The sequence below is a fragment of the Phascolarctos cinereus genome, unplaced genomic scaffold (assembly GCF_003287225.1).
Source record: "Phascolarctos cinereus isolate Bilbo 61053 unplaced genomic scaffold, phaCin_HiC Scaffold_726;HRSCAF=1367, whole genome shotgun sequence".
Taxonomy (NCBI): domain Eukaryota; kingdom Metazoa; phylum Chordata; class Mammalia; order Diprotodontia; family Phascolarctidae; genus Phascolarctos; species Phascolarctos cinereus.
In genome coordinates, this window is record NW_027556098.1 from 421,952,561 (window position 1) to 421,971,746 (window position 19,186).

Genomic DNA, 19,186 nt, shown 5'->3' on the forward strand with positions numbered 1-19,186 from the left:
TAGGAGTACTGATTTAATAAATTAAAGGCACAATATGTACAGGTTGTATTAGAGGATGAGGCAGTAGGAGGAGCTTGGAGCCTTCCTCATCTCCTGGGGAGGGCGGGACTCAGCCCCTCAGAGATCTCCCCAAATCTCCATTACATAATTTGATGTCAAGGAGGGACCCGGACATCTGGACCCTCTTCCCCTCCCCATCCAGAACCCAGGTGCTCCCACCCCCAGCTCCTGATTCTTCAGAGATCCTGGGTCTCATGGGGGGGGGAGCATGGTGAATCCTGAACCCCAGGAAGTGTGGGCTCTTATCTCATACCAATCTCCTGCTCATAGGCCTGGATGGCTTCCACGTTCTCATACAGGACACCTTCTTGGCCTATGCAATCTTCCCCACTGTCCTGGGACAGCTGCAGAAACCTCAGGAGGGCTTGGTACAGAAATATGTACTGTCCCTGGAGAAGTGGGGGAAAGGAGATGGGTGACTAGGCTCTTAAGCTTCAGGACAGAAGGGAGGCTTATATTTCCAGTCCACACCCTCCCCAACTTACAGAAAGAGAAATAGGTCCAGTGACTTGCCTAAGGTCACTTGGCTAGGAAGTGACAGAGTCAGAATTTGAACCTGGGGCATGTGACTTGACGTCCAGTTCCCATCAACCTTATTCTGGGATCTCTGTACCCATTGACCCCTCCCTGGCCTGGCCTGGCCTGGCCTGACCCTGACCTCAGTCTGCACCATCAGCGGGCGGCTCCTCCTCATCTTTCTGACGAAAGAATGAACCCCAACACGCTGGTATTTCTGCAGTTGCCTCAGCAGGACATCCAGGGCGATGAGGGTCCCCGTGCGACCTACACCCGCACTGGTGAGAGGACAAGATTGGAGAAAAGCCTTCCCCCAGGGGCTCATGGGGTCACCAACAGCACTCGGGTGCTCCTGGGGGGGCCAGGGCCAGGGGCTCACCTGCAGTGTACAATCGGAGGGCCCCCCCCCAGGCTCTGGTCCAGCCAATTCCGGAGCAAAGCTTGGAAAGCCAGCAGTGGGTCTGGGGACCGAGGAACCCCATGGTCTGGCCACACAGTGTAGTGGAACTGGCGCACAGACAGGCCTTCCTTCAGCTCCATCTAGGGGAAGAGAAGGGTCAGAAACCCCAATGCGGAGGGGGGAGGGACAGGAATCTGAGGTCATTTAGTGTAACTGGGAGGCCCGGGGGCAGAAGGAGCTCCAAGACTAGGTCACTTGGGTGGGAGGAAGCAAAGGCCAAATGGGAATCCAAGTTCTTGGACTCCAGGACCGTTCGTCTTCCAACAGCCCCAAACCGCCTTTGATGCAGAGCTCTCAGAGGCTGTGAGGAGGAGAGGCTACGGGAGAAGTTCGGGGAGGGAGACTCTGGAGAAGCGGGACAGTCTCTGGGGCTTGGTCAACCCCAGAGGAGGGAGCAGAGCAGGCTAGTCAGGAGGTACCTGAGTCTGACTCTGCTAAGCAGGGTCAAGATGTTTGAGGGGGCTGGAAGGGGCTACTGGCCTGTCTGGGCTCAGTTGGGAAGACAGAGGCTAGAGCTCTGGGTCTGGAATTAAGAAGATCCGAGTTCAAATCCAGCCTCAGACCCTTCCTTAATGTGTGACTCTGGGCAAGTCCCCCAGCCACCATCTACTTCATTTTCCTCAGCTTTAAAATGAGCATACCAACTGCACCTACTTTCCAGGGTTGTTGGGATGACCAATTAAGACAGTGTTTGTAAAGCACCTGGCCTGTATTAGATACCTAGTAAATGCTTACTCCCTTCCTCCTTCCCAAAGGTCTAGGAAAGGGAGCCAGGGCCCAGAGGGAGAGGTGTTAGGATGGTCTGGGCATCCCTGGAAGGTCTAGGAAGGGTTCAAAGTGAAGCTTCTATTAGAAACTAGATGGCAGGGAGTGATTGGTTAGTTTGGGGTATATTGGGGGTCACCACGGATGGCCATGGAACCCTGGAGGGATTTAGCAATCACAGGGCCTCCAGAGGCTATCGGCTCGCAGCTCATGTTAGACTAGAAAGCTTCCAGGTCCCTTCCAACTCTCCAGTTCAGTGATTCTGTCTTGGGGCTGGTCATAGGGACTCATTGAATTGCTATGGGGTACTTAGGGGTGACAGAGTCGGTCTGACTGTGGCTGTGGGTCCTTGAAAGGTAGCTGAGCTGGTCGAGGGAAGTTGAGTGCTCTGGGTGAGAGGGGCACAGAATCTAGAAAGGTGAGGAGGTCTTGGGGCAGGCTTATAGCTCCCTGGGAGTCTCAGGGGAGAACATGGGTGACCATGTTGGCCTTCAGAAGCAGAAGAGGTCCTGAGGGGGACAGCTGGGGGCCTGGAAAGGATTGGGGTCTCTGGGTCCGTACATGGAACAGATGCAAGTCTCGAATGGTCCAATGTTCAGCCACATTTTCCCCTTTCAGAGTCACCCGAAGGTGCCCATGACTGCAAGGTTTGGCATCCAGGGGCCAGTAATGTTCACACTTGACCTGGGAAAGGAAGAGTACCCAGAGGTGGGTAATATGTGAATCCCATAGCCAGAGCTGTGCTCAAGCAGAGCCTCTATTTATCTGCAGCCCTGTACTAACCCCATTAACCTAGGAGAGGAAGCACTTACTGAGAGTGCCTAAGGTGTGTCTGGGGAAGGAATAACAAGGACCCTCCCCCAGCCCAGGGAAGTTTCAAGGTATCCCCCCGAGATCTGGGTCTGGCAGCAGCAACAGTGGGCTGGCTTCCTTCTCAACCAAAGACAGAGAGCCAAGGACAGAGATAGAGAAAAGGGGAAGCAGAGAGAGATGTAGGGAGACAAGGAGAGAAAGGGAGAGGGATGGAGGGAGACAGAGACAGAGGGAAGCAGGAAAGAGTTAGAGGGAGACAAGAGAAATGAGGGAGGGTTAAGGAAAAAGACGAAGGGCGACAAAGAAAGGGAGGAGCAAGGGAAGGACGGAGACAGAGACAGAGGGAGAGGGGGAGAGGAAAAGAGAAGAGACAGAGGGAGGCAGGGGAGAGACGGAGGGAGACAAAGAGAGAGGGAGAGGAATAGGGGAAAGAGATGGAGAGAGACACATAAGTGGAGATGTGTCAAGGGGAGAAATGAAGAGAGACAAAGAGAGGGGAAGGGGAGGGGAGGGATGGAGAGAGACAAAGACAGCGAAATGGAGAATGATAGGGACAGGGTGAAGAGGGATGGGCAGAGATGGAGCGCCAGAGAACTCGTAGTCTGGGAGGGAGATGGGCACGGAGCTGAGGGCGGGGCGGGGCGGGGCTAGGGAGGTCTCTGGAGCTCACCAGCCCGGACTCCACACAGTTGGTCAGCATGACAATAGTGTGGCTTTGCTGCTCCCACACCAGGTGCCAGAAATCGCTCATCGTCTGGGGGAGTGGCCCCTGGGTGGCAATGTACTCCCGGGGCCCAACGAGACCCTGGAATGGGATGGAGCGAGGAGAGTCCGTGGGGGGGGGTCACATACACCCCATCTCCCAGCTTTGACTTAAGCCTACCTCCGGCCACCCACCCCTACCCTGTTTTGCTCGCCCCTCCCCCACCGTGTCAGCTCACTGGAACGAAGCTGGCATTGATGTAGTCAGAGCTGGGATCCCCTGGGGTGGGCTGCAGGGGTACTCGGGGACCAGTCATCTGAAGTGGAGAGGAGGAGGTGGGTCCAGGAAATGTAAAAACAGGAAGAAACCGGTAATGAAAGACCGAGAAGGGACTCAAGATAGAGGCCAGCAGAGGAGAGACACGAGAGATTGGGGGGAGGGGGAGAGTCTGTGCCTCAAGGAAGGAGGAAGCAGCGTCCTTGGGCCTCTCAGGGTGGGAAGGCAGAGGAAGAGGGGAGTACTGTATCTGCTTCTCCCAGGGAGAGGTGGGGATGGGGCAGCTCTGCCTCCCACAGAGGGTCAGGGGCCAAGGGCATGGATAGGAGGGCTCTATCTGTCCCGGGGAGCCAGGAGGAGCATGGGACCTCTGGCTGTCCCGGGGCAAAGGGTAGGGGTAGGGGTCAGGGGCGGGGGGGGGTATCTCCATCACTCCCAAGGAGCCAGGGGAGCGGAATGGGGTCTCTGGCTCTCCCTGGGGGCGGGGTGGGGGTAGGGTATCTCTATTCTCACAAGGCAGCACGTTGGAAAATCGGTTCTTGCTCTTGTTCTCCGGGGCCAAGGCGGCTGCTTGCAACTGCCCTGTGCCTTCCAGAGTCAGTTGCTGGTTAAGAGGAGGTCACAAAGAGAGAGGGCGAGGGAGGAGACCGTCAGAGCCCCGGTACAGCAAGGTGTGCCAGAGTCTGCCGACAGCCGGGGTCTGCCCCGCCCCCTGCGCTGCCCACCAGGTCCTGGGGTTTTACGGGCCCATGGGCACAGCAGAAAGGCAAGTGGAAGAGATGGCAGCTGGGCCTTTGTCTGCCTTCCCCCTCCTCTCCCCACCTTGCTCTGTTTCTGTCTCCATCTCTCGGTTCCTGTCTCTATCTCTCTTGGTCTGTTGCTGGTTTGCTCTTGCATCTCCAACTGCCTAGCAGACATCTCAAAGTGGATGCCCCCCCCCATGGGCATCTGAACCTCATCACGTCCCGAACGGAACTCACTATCTTTCAGCCCTTCCCCCTTCCCAACCTCTCTGTTACTATTGAACGCACTCCCTGTACCAGCCCCCTGGGCTCACAGCTCATCCTCTCTGCTCCTCCCTCTCCTCACCCCCCTCAGCTGTCAGCTCCTGTAGATTCCACCTTCAGAAGAGCGCTCACACACGCCCCTCTTCTCTCCTCCGTCTCCATCACCTTGCTGCGGGTTCTGGTCGCCTCCCGCCTGGACAACTGTAATAACCTGCCGAGGGGCCTCCCTGCCTTAAGTCCCTCCCTGCTCCGCTTCATCCTCCACGCAGCTGTCCCAGAGATCTTAAAACGTGGCTCTGACCGTGGCGCCTCACCCCGCTCAGTAAACTCCAGTGTCTCCCTATCACCTCCAGGATCCAACAGAGTCACATTTGGCTTTGAAAGTACTCCCTAAGCTGCCCCCGCCTGCGCCCGGGGCGGTGCCTACCACCACACCACCCTTTCCAGCCTCCTCCATGGCTGCGCCTTCTTCTCTCTGGCATCATCTCTGATTTCTGTTTGTACGGAGCGGTTGGCAGGCGCGCCCTCCTCTTGGACTGCGAGCCCCCTGAGGACTGTTTCTACCTTTCTTTGTATGCCCAGTCCTCAGCACGATGCCTGGCACGTAGTAGGCACTTAATAAATGTTTGGTGACTGACTTGTCGGTTTGTTGACCTCAGACTCCATCTCTAACTTCGTCTCTCTCCATCTTTGTCTCATCTCAGTCTCTGTCTTTGTGTGTCTCAGTCTTAACCACTCTTCCCCACTCTTTTCTGCCCCTTTCTCGATTTTGTGTCTCTGTCACTTTCCTCTGTCGCTCTCTCCTCTGTTTCTCTCTATCTCTTTGTTTCTGTCTTTGTCTCCCTCCACCTTCTGTCTCTGTCTCACCCCCTCCCTTTCTCTCTCCTCTTTCTCCCTCTGTCCCTTTCTCTCCCTTTTTCTCTCTCCTCTGTCTCCCTCTCTCTCCTCTATCTCCCTCCCTCCCTTTCTCTCTCCCTCTCTCTCTCCTTTTCTCTCTCTCCTCTGTCTCACTCCCTCACTTTCTCTCTCTCCCTCTGTCCCTTTCTCTCCCTCCCTTTCTCTCTCTTCTGTCTCCCTCTCTCCCTCCCTTTCTCTCTCTCCTTTGTCTCCCTCTCTCCCTCCCTTTCTCTCCCTCCCCTTCTATCTCTCCTCTGTTTCCCTCTCTCCCTCTCTTTCTCTCTCTTCTGTCTCTTTGTCTCCCCTCTCCCTCCATTCCCCCTCTTCCTTTTCATCCTCTCTCTATCACCTTTAGTCAGTCTATATTGCTAATACCCCCTGAGAAGGGGTCAGGTTTGAGCCGTGTGTGAATAGTGTGAACAGGGGTACAAAGGGGTACAAAACAGGGGTACAAAGCCGCTCTCCAGTTATCCCAGCTCCCCATACCTGGTACTCTTCTGCAAATCCATAATTACTGTCTTTCTGATTCTCCAAGACGTAGGCTGCCAAATTCTCTGCAGGGATGTCTCCCAGGAAGCTGGCAGGGAATGAGAAGGGCTGCTGCCTGGGACTGCCATGCAGCCCAGCCTTGCTCAACCTCCCCCCACCCATTTCAGGGAACAGTGAGGTCCAGACGCAAGGAGGGGCTTGCCCAAAGTCACCCCAACAGTCAGTGACTGAGCGGGATCCCACGAGGGCCTGCCCCAAACCAGGGGCTCACCTGAAGGCCACACCTGGGGCTTGAGGCTTCTCCTGTATGGGCTTCCTGTGGGAAGGGTGGGGAAGAAAGAGGAAGTGAGAGTTCCTGAAGCCCACCTGGCCCTCAGAGCCCCTGCTGGCCAGCCCATGCACCGTTAAGCCTATCTGGCCCTCAGAGTTCCAGGCCTTGCCTCACCTCCGATGCCGTTGATGAAAGAAGATGAGCAGGCCCGCGAGGAGGATAAAGAGAAGGACTCCAATGATGACTCCTGCAATGACCCCTGGGTTGGAGGCTGGGGGAAACATGGAGGGACCTGAGAAGGACTAGCCCACCCCAGCCCCCACACCAACCTCACCCACTGCCCAGGCTCCCTTCCAAGCCCCCCTGGGTGCCAGCTTCTCCCCTCCTGGACTTACCTCTACTCTCCGTATAGCAGGTCACTGGAGCCGAGGCGGCACACATCCCTGCCCAGAGAGTCCACACGATGGCCGTGTAGGACTGGCCTGGCTGGAGTCCCCCAATGGACATGGAGCTGTTGCAAGGCCCTGGCCGTGTGCCTTGATGATCACCCAGCTGATATTCCAAGCTCTCCTGGTTCCCCGCAGGGCAGGCCAAGGTCAGGACGACCCCATAGCCTGCAGCAGCACTGGTGCAGGAGGTGATGGTGACGGGGTCTGGAGCTGAGAGGACCGTCCATGATGAACTCCTTGTTGGCCCCGAGGTCCAGCCATCCCCTCCCCCTCCTCCCCCCCATCACCCCCAGGGGCCCTGGCTTCCAGGTCCTCCAGTTTGCTCCCCCAGGAGGAGGGGGCAGGTCTGCTGCTGAATGATCAATGCCCTGAGCCTCACCTGTGGAGGCATTGACTGTCCTTTCTGGACTCTGGGCTCCATCCTCTGTCACAGACCTCACCGAGAGCTGGTACCAAGTCCCTGGAGTGAGGCCGTAAGCAGTGAAGTTGGTCCCGTTAGTGAAGACAGTCCCGCTAGTGAAGATCTGCCTCTGGTGTGTTTCAGATTCGAACCAGGACACTTTGTAGGTGGGCTCAGTGGGCCCCTCAGGCACCATCCAACTGAATGCAATGGAGTTGTTGGTCTGATTCGCCACCTCCAGGTTTCTGACCTCATTGGGTTCTGGCAGGCCAACAAGAGAAGTGTAGACAAGGGCCCGCCTGGGTAAGAGCCACAGCACTCTGCCCACACGTCCCCATCCACCTCCATCCTAATCATCAGGAGCCCCACAGAGTGAGTTAAAGGTCACTGCTTCCAAGCTGCCGTATTCCTGGGACCAAAAGTACTGTTTCTCCAGATCCCACCCTCCCAGGCTGGGAGCCTCCCTCACCTGTGAACACCCTCAGCATCTGGGCAGAACTATTGACTTCGTTGCTCATGCTACATATTGTGAATACATATGGGCTTCCAGGCTCCAGGTGCTCTGCAGTATACTGCTCAGCTGTGGCCTTGTCTGCCCCTCTGGGGACACCCTCCCAGTTCCAGCTGACCCAGTAGGTGTAATCGGCAGGCTGGGGGCCATCAGGGGCCAGCCACTTCAGGGTGACTGAGCCATTGCTCCGGGCATCCATCCTGAGGTCTCTGACCTCATTGGGCACTGAGGAGTGAGAAGAGCAAGTCAGAGAAGAACATAATGGAGGCCAGGGATGCCAGGCTAAATCCTTGCCTGTAGGATTGGTGAGGAAGGATGGTGTCCAGTAAACATGCCCAGGAAAATGAGCCTCAGTAGCCCTGAGCAAGGCCCAGAGAGGCATGGAAAGGTACAGTAAGGCAGAGGAGTCTAGTAAAGCCTAATGATGCCTGGGCCCAAAACATCAAGACTGCAAGCCAGAGGTCCCTTCTTCCCCCTTCCCTGTTGCCCAAAGACCACCAGTCTCTGCAGAGGGGACTCTTGTAGGGAAGGCTTGGAAGAGATGGCCTCTGAGGGCCCTTCCTGCTCTGAGATTCTCTCATTCTGGGCTCAAAGCTGAGATCTAGGTCCTCTTAGAGTGGACCCAGAAGACCCTGGGCCCTGGCCCACCTCCCACAGAACCAGCCCCAAAGCACAGCCCCCATCTCACCTGTGGCCTCCTGGACACTCTGGCCAGAGCTGTTGACACCATTCTTCTCAGCCCTCACTGTGAAATTGTACACTGTGGCAGGGGCCAGGTTGTCCACCATATGCTCCATCTCTGTTGTGTGGTCTTCACCAAGAAGGTCATCCTCTCTGCCCCAGCTGATCCAGTAGGTATAATCGGCAGGCTGGGGGCCATCAGGGGCCAGCCACTTCAGGGTGACTGAGCCATTGCTCCGGGCATCCATCCTGAGGTCTCTGACCTCATTGGGCACTGAGGGAGATGTGAGAACTGAAAGTGGGTGGGGGAAGGGCTTCCCATCCTCCCCACCATATCTCCAGTACCTCCCCAATATGATTCCTCCTCCACTCAGCTGCCAGAGAGATTTTCTCAAGGCACAGGTAAACCAGCTCCACAACCAGCTCCCATGGCCCCCTATTACCTTCAGGATGAAACACACCCTTCACCACCTGCCCCCGACCTACCCTACAGTCTAGAGTAGCAGCCTGCTCACCTTCACTCACTCCACAAGCCAGTCAATCCTTCCTACTTCTCAAAGATGGCTCTCTGTTTCCCCTTTCCAGGCTTTCACCCTGGCCATGCCCCATGCCTGGAATGCACTCTTTCCTCACCTCCTCATGGCACTCTTCCCTTCCTTCAGCTGATCCTTCAGAGATCATGCCAAGTGCCAGCTCCCACTGGAAGCCACTCCTGAACCCCACCAAAAACCCCTTTTATCTGGTTCTTCTCTGCTCATCTGTGGCCAGGCTGTCTCCTCCAATAGGATGCAAGGTCCTTGAGGTCAGGGACCGTGGTCCTTTCGACTGGAAATCTCCCTCCCCAGAACAGAACTTGGCATGCTGTAGATGCTTACTAAGTGCCTTGCGAGTGGCAGATTGATTGCTAGTGATGCCCTCCCAGGGAGGTCTCAGGACACCCAGGAGAACTGGGCCCCTCAAGGGCAGCAAGAGTGGAGCCTTCTGTTCCCTCCCATTTCCTCCATAAACAAGGAAAGAAGAAAGGAGGCAGGCATTTATTAAGTGCCTCCATGTGCCAGGTACCACACAAGTGTTATCTCTTTGATGCTCACAACAGCCATGGGAGGGAGGTGATATTATTATCCCCATTTTACAGTTAAGGAAACAGAGGTAGGGGGGTGGAGCCAAGATGGTGGAGTGAAAGCAGTGACTTGCTTGAGCTCTCCCCCAAACCCCTCCAAATACCTGTAAAAAATGGCTCTAAACAAATTCTAAAGCAGCAGAACCCACAAAAAGAGTGAAGCAAATTTCCAGCCCGAGACAACTTGGATGGTTGATCAGAAAGGTATATCTCGCCAGGCAGTGAGAGGAGCACAGTGCGGCATAGGCACACAGGCCGCAGTGAACCTGGAGCAGGCCTCAGAGAACTGAATCGTGGGCAGCTGTGGCAGTTTCCAGACTTCTCAACCCATGAATGCCAAAGACAACTGAGAAGGTCAGTAGGAAAAGTCTGTTTCTGTGGTGCTGAGAGAGGAGCACGGGGTCTCAGATCCAGTTCCCTGAGAGTGTGGCCCAGGGGCTGCCTTCTGAGCTTTCAGCCCACAGACTGAGGAGGAATCGAGTGGCTGATCAGAGAGGAATTGCAGGGATCTCTTTGCCAGTGCTGAGGCAGGAATCTCTTGCTTTGCCCGTGCTTAGATCTGGGTCACAGTTCTGGGTGGTGGTCCTGGGGCAAGGAGGAGCGCTGGCGTGGTGGAGCTTGTAGTGGTTGTGGAGAGAAAACCCTTCTCACAGTTCCAGGACAGAAAGAGGAGTTCCTGTGGTCACTAATAGACCAGAGCACAGGCCAAGAAAGGAGTAAACACCTCACCACCTTGGAAGAACTGAAAATGTATACAAGTATCTCTGAAAACAGCTGTACAATCCCCCGAAGCTTGGGACAGTACATTCTCCACATTGGAAGCAGACTCTTACCTTAACAAAGAGTTTAAAACTCAAGTAATTGGCCTGGATCATGAGCAAGCAGTGCAAAAAGAGTCAGCCTATATTATCTTACTTTGGTGACAAAGAAGATCAAAACATACAACCAGAAGAAAACAAAGTCACAGCTCCTATATCCAAAGCCTCCAAGAAAAATATTAATCAGTCCCAGGCCTTGGAAGAGCTCAAAAGGGATTTTGAGAAGCAAGTAAGAGAAGTAGAAGAAAAACTAGGAAGAGAAATGAGAGTGATGCAAGAAAATCATGAAAAACAAGTCAACAGCTTGCTAAAGGAGACCCAAAAAAATACTGAAGAAAATAACACCTTAAAAAATAGCCTAACCCAAATGGCAAAAGAGGTCCAAAAAGCCAATGAGGAGAAGAATGCCCTAAAAAGAAAATTGGCCAAATGGAAAAGGAAGTCCAAAAGATTACTGAAGAAAATACTTCCTTAAAAATTAGAATAGAGCAATTGGAAGCTAGTGACTTTATGAGAAATCAAGACACTGTAAAACAAATCCAAAAGAATGAAAAATAGAAGACAATGTGAAATATCTCATTGGAAAAACAACTGACCTGGAAAATAGATCCAGGAGAGAGAATTTAAAAATTATTGGACTATCTGAAAGCCATGATCAAAAAAAGAGCCTAGACATCATCTTTCAAGAAATTATCAAGGAAAACTGCCCTGATATTTTAGAACCAGAGGGCAAAATAGAAATTGAAAGAATCCACAGATCTCCTCCTGAAAGAGATCCCCAAAGGAAAACTCCTAGGAATATTGTAGCCAAATTCCAGAGTTCCCAGGTCAAGGAGAAAATATTACAAGCTGCCAGAAAGAAACAATTCAAGTATTGTGGAAACACAATCAGGATAACACAAGATTTAGCAGCTTCTACATTAAAGGACCACAGGGCATGGAATATAATATTCCAGAGGGCAAAGGAGATAGGATTACAACCAAGAATCACCTACCCAGCAAAACTGAGTATAATCCTTCAGGGGAAAAAAGGTCATTCAGTGAAATAGAGGACTTTCAAGCATTCTTGATGAAAAGACCAGAGCTGAATAGAAAATTTGACTTTCAAATACAAGACTCAAGTGGAACATGAAGAGGTAAACAGGAAAGAGAAATCATAAGAGACTTATTAAGGTTGAACTGTTTACATTCCTGCATGGAAAGATGATATTTATAACTCATGAGACCTTTGTCAGTATTAGGGTAGTTGGAGGGAAAAAATTATATGTATGTATGATAGATAGATAGATAGATAGATAGATAGATAGATAGATAGATAGATAGATATAGGGCACAGGGTGAGTTGAAGATTAAGGGGTCATATCTGGAGAATAAAATTAAGGGATGAGAGAGGATTATACTAGGAGAAGAAGAAAGGGAGAGGTAGAATGGGTAAATTATCTCACAAAAAAACAGAAAAGAAAAGGCTCTTACAGTGGAGGGGAAATGGGGAAGGTGAGAGGGAATGAGTGAATCTTATTCTCATAGGATTTGGCTTAAGGAGGGAATAACATACACATTCAATTGGGTATGGAAATCTGTCTTACCCTACAGGAAAATAGGGGGAGAAGGGGACAAGAGAGCAGGGGGATGATAGAGAGGAGGGCAGATTGGGAAAGGGGTAATCAGAAGCAAATACTTCTGAGGAGGGACAGGGTCAAAAGAAAGAATAGAATAAATGAGGGGACAGGATAGGATTAAGGGAAATAGAGTTAGTTTTTCACAACATGTCTACTATGGAAGTGTTTTGCATAACTGCACATGTATAACCTATATTGAGTTGCTTGCCTTTTCAATGAGGGTGGGTGGGGAGGGAGGAAGGGAGAAAATTTGGAACCCAAAGTTTTAAAAACACATGTTTAAAAAAATGTTTTCACATGCAACTGGGAAATAAGAAATACAGGAAATGGGGTACAGAAGTCTATCCTGCCCTACAGGAAAAATAGAAGGGGAAGGGGAAGGGAGAGATAGAAGGGAGGTCAGACTAGGGGAAGGGGTATTCAGACCGCATGCCGTCTTGGGGTGGGGGGAGGGACGAGATGGGGAGAAAATTTGGAATTCAAAATCTTGTGGAAGTAAATGCTGAAAACTAAAAATAAATTTATATTAAAAAAAAAAAGGAAACAGAGGTAGATAGATGGAAAGCAACTTGCCCAAGATCACATAGTGAGGAAATGTCTAAGGTGGGATTTGAACTCAGGCCTTCCTGACTCCAGACCCAGCCCTCTATCCACCTAGCTAAACCACCAGTCTCTGCAGAGGGGACTCTTGTAGGGAAGGCTTGGAAGAGATGGCCTCTGAGGGCCCTTCCTGCTCTGAGATTCTCTCATTCTGGGCTCAAAGCTGAGATCTAGGTCCTCTTAGAGTGGACCCAGAAGACCCTGGGCCCTGGCCCACCTCCCACAGAACCAGCCCCAAAGCACAGCCCCCATCTCACCTGTGGCCTCCTGGACACTCTGGCCAGAGCTGTTGACACCATTCTTCTCAGCCCTCACTGTGAAATTGTACACTGTGGCAGGGGCCAGGTTGTCCACCATATGCTCCATCTCTGTTGTGTGGTCTTCACCAAGAAGGTCATCCTCTCTGCCCCAGCTGATCCAGTAGGTATAATCGGCAGGCTGGGGGCCATCAGGGGCCAGCCATTTCAGGGTGACTGAGCCATTGCTCCGGGCATCCATCCTGAGGTCTCTGACCTCATTGGGCACTGAGGGAGATGTGAGAACTGAAAGTGGGTGGGGGAAGGGCTTCCCATATTCCCCACCAAGTACCCAGGAGCAGAGGTAAGAGACTAAGTCCTTGGCTTGGCCTGGTGGGGAAGGAAGGATGCTCTCCAACAAAGGGGCCTGTGAGCTTGAGCAGTGCTGGGGCCCAGTGGGTCCAGGGGATCTAGTGTGACCTATATTAGTACATTATAACCTTCAGTTGTCCCTTTGCTTCAAGCTTCTCCCCACTTTCCACTAGAGTCACAATGAGGACTTGAGATTCAAGAAGAGGTAAGGAAGTCTAGTGAAACCTAATAAGATAGTTAATGCTAGTTCTAGCAAGCTCCCAATCTTCAATCAGCACTGATTAAGTGCCTACTAAGCTCTGAGGATACAAAAAGAGCAAAATACAGTCCCTGCCCTCAGGGAGCTTACAATCTAATGGGGGAAGCATGCAACTAAATATATGCAAAGCAAGGTATATACAGGATAAATAGGAAATAATCAACCGGGAGAAAGCACTGGAATTAAGATGGTTTGGGGAAAGCTTCCTGTCAGCTATAGCAAGGATGAGTGGGGTCTGGGCGTAGAAAGTGCCCAGGATGGAGCCCAGGGCCGCAATCTGCTGCTCTTCCCTTCCACCCTCCCTCCACAGTACTTACAACCCCAGGGTAGGGCAGAAGCTCACATGTGGATGCAGTGAGGTTCCTTCCAGAGCTGCTTCCCTGGACACGGACAGTGAACTCATATGTTGTCCCAGGTTGGAGGTCCTTCACTGTGTACTGAGTATCTGAAGTGTCGCTTGTCCCAATGACCTGGCCGTCCTCAGCCCAGGTGACAGTATAGTTGCTATTAGGCGGCTCCCACTTCAGGGTGACTGAGGTATTGCTCTGTCCGTCTACATAGAAGGCCGAGATCTCTTCCTGGGCTGAGAGGCAGGCAGGAGGAGGGTCGGCTAGGGAGGCACTCGGGGGACCCTCCGAACTCCCCACACCCTTTACACAACCCAGTCTAGCTTGGGAAGAATCCTCTCTGCCCTCTGCGGGAGTAATCAGAAGGCCTCTTGGGAGAGGTCTACCACTCACCAACCACCAAGGACCTTGTCCAGCACAGCAGGACCTGTGGGGAAGAATACATAAAAGGTGACAGCAGAGCCTTCCAGCAGAAAGGCAGGGCTGGAATTCCCTCTTCCTTCAGCAACTCCTTGACACAAAGTTCACCCCAATTTCAGCCCGCCCATTTTCTTGAAGGGAGGGAGTGAGAGAAAAAGAGGAAGGAGCCCCGGGGAAACCCGTCTGGATCGGTGCAGTTGATAACACTCAGCCATCACTATTGGCTCCAGGCCAAGAGAAAAAGCATCAGCCCCAGTTCAAGGGCAGGAGCAGGGGTTGGGGGGACTGGGTGGAGCCTGGACTCCTAAGAGGAGAAAGGGGCAGGACACCTGAACACCCCCACACACAAGGTTTCGGTGGGTGGTGGAGAGCTGACAATCAAAATTGCTTATAGTAGACGTCACAGGGGATGACAGGACCCAGGAGTCCTGGTCGTTGGAACTTCCCACAATCTTCCCCAGTCTATCCCCTTCGAGGTTCCAGGCACTCAGGCCCAAAGATCATACTCTGTCAGGTCCCGGTGTCCCCAACCCCCACAAGCCTTTGCCACCCAGGGACTGGGCTGTGTGAACTGGCAGGCCCTTCCCCCATAGCAGGGACACTTACCACCATACTCAGCAGAGGCCAGGGCCCAGGGGAGAGCCCACTCATGACTCTGGACACCAGAGGGAAACAGAGAAGGAGAGAGAAGGGAAAAATGAAAGAGAGAGAGAGAGAGAGAGAGAGAGAGAGAGAGAGAGAGAGGAGAGAGAGAGAGAGAAGAGAAAGACAGGTGTGTGAGACTCCCAGCTCTACACCCTCCTTCTGGACTTTCACCCCAACAGCTTCTCCTTTCTCGGAGCTCCAGGTGACATAGGTAATAGCCTTGGGTGGAGAAGGAGGACAGAGGGGAGAAGGGGGAGGAGGAGGAGAAGCGGGGTGGGGGGGTGGGGGGAAGAAGCAAACAAACAGAAGGGACTGACCCCTTTGTGCCCTCCACACACCCCAGCCAGCCCTCCCTCCCTCTCAGATTCCTCAGACCCAGCCTGCATTCCTGCCCAGAACAATGGATGACTGGCTCTTTTCACCAGCCCCCCCCTTTTTACAAACAAGGAAACGGAGGTTCAGAGAGGAATTATCAGAGCTCACCCAGCAAGGGAAAAGGAAAAGACAGGGAATCATGTGTGGCAGCATAGGAAGGGGACTTGGAGATCTTTGTCTACAACGCTGCCTTTTTATGGAGAATTAGTGAGGCCCCCGGGAGAGCTAATGTGTGGCCCCAGAGTATCTACAGGCAGTCCTGAGCCTTGAACAGAGAAGGCATTTATAAGCATTTCAGCATAGCAGTCCTTGCCGCAAGGAGCTTACATTCTTTTTCTTTTTCTTTTGGCTAGGCGATGGAGTAAAGTCACTCGCCCAGGTCACACAGCTAGGAAGTGTCAAGTGTCTGAGGCCACATTTGAACTCAAGTCCCTCTTGACTCCAGGGCCGGTGCTCTGTCCACCGAGCCACCTAGCTGCTTGCATTCTAATGGGAGGAGGCAGCTCAGAAAAAGGGAAAGGGAGCATTACCCTTTCAAGTGCCCCTTTGGCAGCTAGGTGGCGCCGGAGTGCATAGAGTGCCCAGTCTGGAGTCAGGAAGATTTATCTTTTTGGGATCAAATCCGACCTCAGACACTTATTAGCTGTGTAACCCTGAACAAGTCACTTCACCCTGTCTGCCTCAGTTTCCTTGTCTATAAAATGGGCTGGAGAAGGAAATGGCAAGCCACTCTAGTATCTTTGCCAAGAAAACCCCAAATCGAGTCGCAAATAGTCAGACACAAATGAATGACCGAATATTTACCCACCTTATCCCCACATTGCCTATCCCTCATCTCTGTCCTCCTTCCTTCCCCAGGTCTCCTCACAGCTCAATTACCAAAGGAAAAAAAGTGCTTAGAAACCAACACTACCAAACCTCTCATTTTTTAAAAAAAGGAAACTGAATCCCAGAGAGAGCTGATGACTTTTCCCCAAGTGGCCTCAGGACGATAGAGAGAGGTTAGACTGGGATTAGCAACCTTCCGTGGAAAGAAGGTGGACTCCAAGCCATCAGAAGCTGTGACATCGTCCAGCCCTCCCAAAATAACAGACACGTTTTCACTCTCAACTTTACTAGGCGCGGGGAACGTGGTGGTGTAGATAAGGAGGGCTGGCATCACGTCAGGGACTTAGAGGAGGAGCCCTCCAACGGGGGTGGGGAGGGAAGTGTGGGCAGTGGGGAGAAAGAATTTCAGTCGTGGGGCTCTTGGGCAGTGGAGGTAATACTGGAACGAAAGGGGCCGTGAGTAAGGATGGGGAAGCACCAGCATGGGAAAGGAGGGATTGCGAATAAGTGGGGGGCCCCTAGGAGGGCTTGTGTTTAACGGGGAGACAAGTGCCGGACGGTGATGAGCCGGCAGGAGGGCTCCCGGAAAAGCCCTGCGCCCAGCTCCAAGTTGCTGGTCTGCTAGGGCCCGGCAAGGGGCAGCTCCGCCCTGGCATCTCGTCTTTGCGGGAGCCGTCGAGCTCAGTCAGCTGGGGGGGGCCCTGCGCTCCGCTGCGGACAGAGCCAGCAGGGCTTGGGCGGCGTAGTAGGTGACCATGACGATCAGACGGCCCGCAGGCAGAGGCCGGACGAAGGTGTCCCAGGCCAGGACGGCGTCCGAGACGCTGAAGAAGAGGCCGCCGAGCGCAGCAAGTCTCCCTCGGGCCAGGGCCCGCCACAGCATCAGACCCAGGACGGCCGCGTAGACAAACACGGCGACACGCAGGCTGGACTGGAGGTGAGGCTGCAGGAGCCCCAAGTAGAGGCCGAAGGCGGCCAGCACAGACTCCAGGAGGACCGGCCGGAGCGGGAGCCAGCCCAGGGCCCTGACGTAGAGGAGATGAGCCGCAGCGAAAGCCGTCATGCCTGCAAAGAAGGGCCGGCCATTGGCAGCTGGAAGACCTCTGCCTGCTTCTGGTTCACCCTCCCCACTCCGGCCTGCAGTCTCCTCTACTATCAAATCCCGTAGATTAGGGCTGTTTGCCTGGGAGGAAAGAGACTGGCATGGGGACTGGTTTCAAGTCCTGGGGCTCACTCAAGATCTCAGAGAGTGGATTTGAACCCAGGCCTCAGAATCAGGAGTCTCTCACTGGGAGCCCTTGGAAACCAATCTCTTCTCTTCCCTAAGGAGGGCATGAAACTCAGTCTCTAGTCCCCTTGTAGCTCTGAAGTTCTAGGAGCAAACACACCCCATGGTCTTTTTCTCAATAGCATCTAACCAACAGTCACATCCTCTGCTTGCATACTTCTGGGGATGGGGAACTCATTATCTCTTGAGCCAGACTCTCCCCCTATTGGTCATCAGAGGAACGGGTTCAGTTCTGCCTCTGATCCTACCTGTGAGACTCTGGGCATGTTGCTTCCCTTCCTGAGCCTCAGTTTCCTCATATGTAAAGTGAGGGGATTGGACTAGCATCTGGCCCCTCTTTGCCAGGTCACACAGCCACACGTCCTAGGACTTTATCCAAGGGGGGGGACTTAGATGTCCAATCCAACACCTTCCTTCGAGGCCAGAGAGGAACTTGGCCCCTTCCCTCCCCGAGGGGCCTTGTAGACCCTCCCCTTGCAGAGTCTGGACAGTGGAGATTGGGGATGGACTTTCTCGTGGCCACATTCTGGAAGGAACCTTGGTCATGTTCCAACCTCCTCATCTTAGGAGGGAGGAAAGTGAGACTCAGAAGGCACAGGGTCTTAGGTAAAGCCCCTGAAGGAGCCTTCTGCCCTCCACTCCTGATTCAGGGATTTGGGGCGATTTTATCATGGAAAGAAGGCTCGGAGGACTGTCCCCCTGACCTGCCCTCACTCCCAGCCCATCCCCGGACTGTCCCTGCTGCCATCCCCTCCCCACTCACCAAAGAGGAACCGGTTGGGCCAGATAAGGAAGACGTCACCCAGGGCGGAGCAGAGGAGGCCTTCCCGGATGAACCGGCCATAGGGTCCCCAGTGGGCAGTGGTATGGACTAAGAGTGCCAGACAGAGGACAGGGAGGCATTTCACCAGGGCACTGGTCCAGCTGGGTTCATCTGACGGCAGCCAGAGCAGAAAGTAGAGAGTGCAGGAGGCAGAGAAAGGCCCCAGCCTCAGGGCCAGGAGCAGAGGCTGGAGAGAGGTCAACACAGGTGGCCGAGGGCACCCAGACCATGGGCCATAGCCCAGGTGCCCAGGCCTCCTGCCCCCTGAAGTGCCCACCAAAGCATCCCGCCCTCAGCCCCCAGCCCCCCCGAGCACCCTGCCTTCTGAGGCTTCCCCTCCAGTAGCCTCCCCCTCCTTCTCTACCCTACTGACAGCCCAGGAATCTAGCGGCTCTCTCCCTGGGAGACCTTGGCATCTGGCCTCCCAGTGAGGGGCGGGGTTGGGGGGTGACTCACATCTGGAGTGTGCCTCCTCCCAGATTCCCTTCCACAAGCCGCCATGTTTGTCCAGACACCCCTAGAATAGTGTGACCTAGGCACGAGGGAAGGGTGGTGAATGGGGGGATCTGGTTACACTTTAACCTGAAAACCGTCCCCATGGACTCTGGGCTGATAACGGGGTTGGGAGATTCTCCCTCCCTTCCCCCTCCCTCAGGTTGGCAGTACATGGTGCCCACTGATAAGGGACGCCTTCTTGGATCAGCCTTCCACACCATGAGCTGGGGGACCTCACTTCTGCCCCCTCCCCCCATCCTGCTCCCTGGCAAGGACCCCCACACTTACAGCTGGAAGCTCATCTAGTCCAATCCCAGTGCAGCAGGACCCTGGCTCTGCCTCTGATTTCCTGGGGGACCCAAGCAGCATTCAAACCCAGCTCTTCTTACTCCAGTTCCAGAGGGAAGGCTCTCTACTAGCCTGCCCCCATCTCTGCAAAGGCTATTAGACTCATTGCTTCCTAAAAAAGTGTTGGCCAGGGCCCCCATGCCCCATCGATCCAGAGTTCTGATCTTCGGAGAGGCCTCCATGCGCTCCCCTAACTGCCCCCTCCAGAGATTCTTCTTGACCCCTTACGATCCAGCCACAGGTCCCCACCTCAGCATTCCACCAAACCTGCTCTGTCCAAGTGGCCTATGATTGG

The 19,186-nt window shown here is 53.7% G+C and overlaps 2 protein-coding genes across 2 annotated transcripts; both read right to left on the reverse strand.

The window, feature by feature from the left end:
- Positions 1–14,791, reverse strand: PTPRH (protein tyrosine phosphatase receptor type H). The gene is made up of 17 exons (XM_078146044.1): positions 14,696–14,791; positions 14,063–14,096; positions 13,666–13,905; positions 12,713–12,979; positions 8,306–8,572; positions 7,576–7,842; positions 7,086–7,367; positions 6,653–6,916; positions 6,432–6,528; positions 6,258–6,302; positions 5,984–6,074; positions 3,556–4,197; positions 3,285–3,419; positions 2,363–2,485; positions 956–1,116; positions 719–854; positions 1–449 (listed from the first exon to the last, which is right to left on the reverse strand). The coding sequence occupies exons 1-17, from the start codon at positions 14,738–14,740 to the stop codon at positions 303–305; spliced, it is 3,243 nt and encodes a 1,080-aa protein (XP_078002170.1). The 5' UTR covers positions 14,741–14,791; the 3' UTR covers positions 1–302.
- A 1,415-nt stretch (positions 14,792–16,206) lies between these two features.
- On the reverse strand, positions 16,207–19,186 carry TMEM86B (transmembrane protein 86B). Its single transcript, XM_021004228.2, has 3 exons — positions 18,505–19,186; positions 17,989–18,235; positions 16,207–17,002 (listed from the first exon to the last, which is right to left on the reverse strand). Exons 1-3 carry the CDS (start codon positions 18,547–18,549, stop codon positions 16,623–16,625), a joined length of 672 nt encoding a protein of 223 aa, XP_020859887.1. The 5' UTR covers positions 18,550–19,186; the 3' UTR covers positions 16,207–16,622.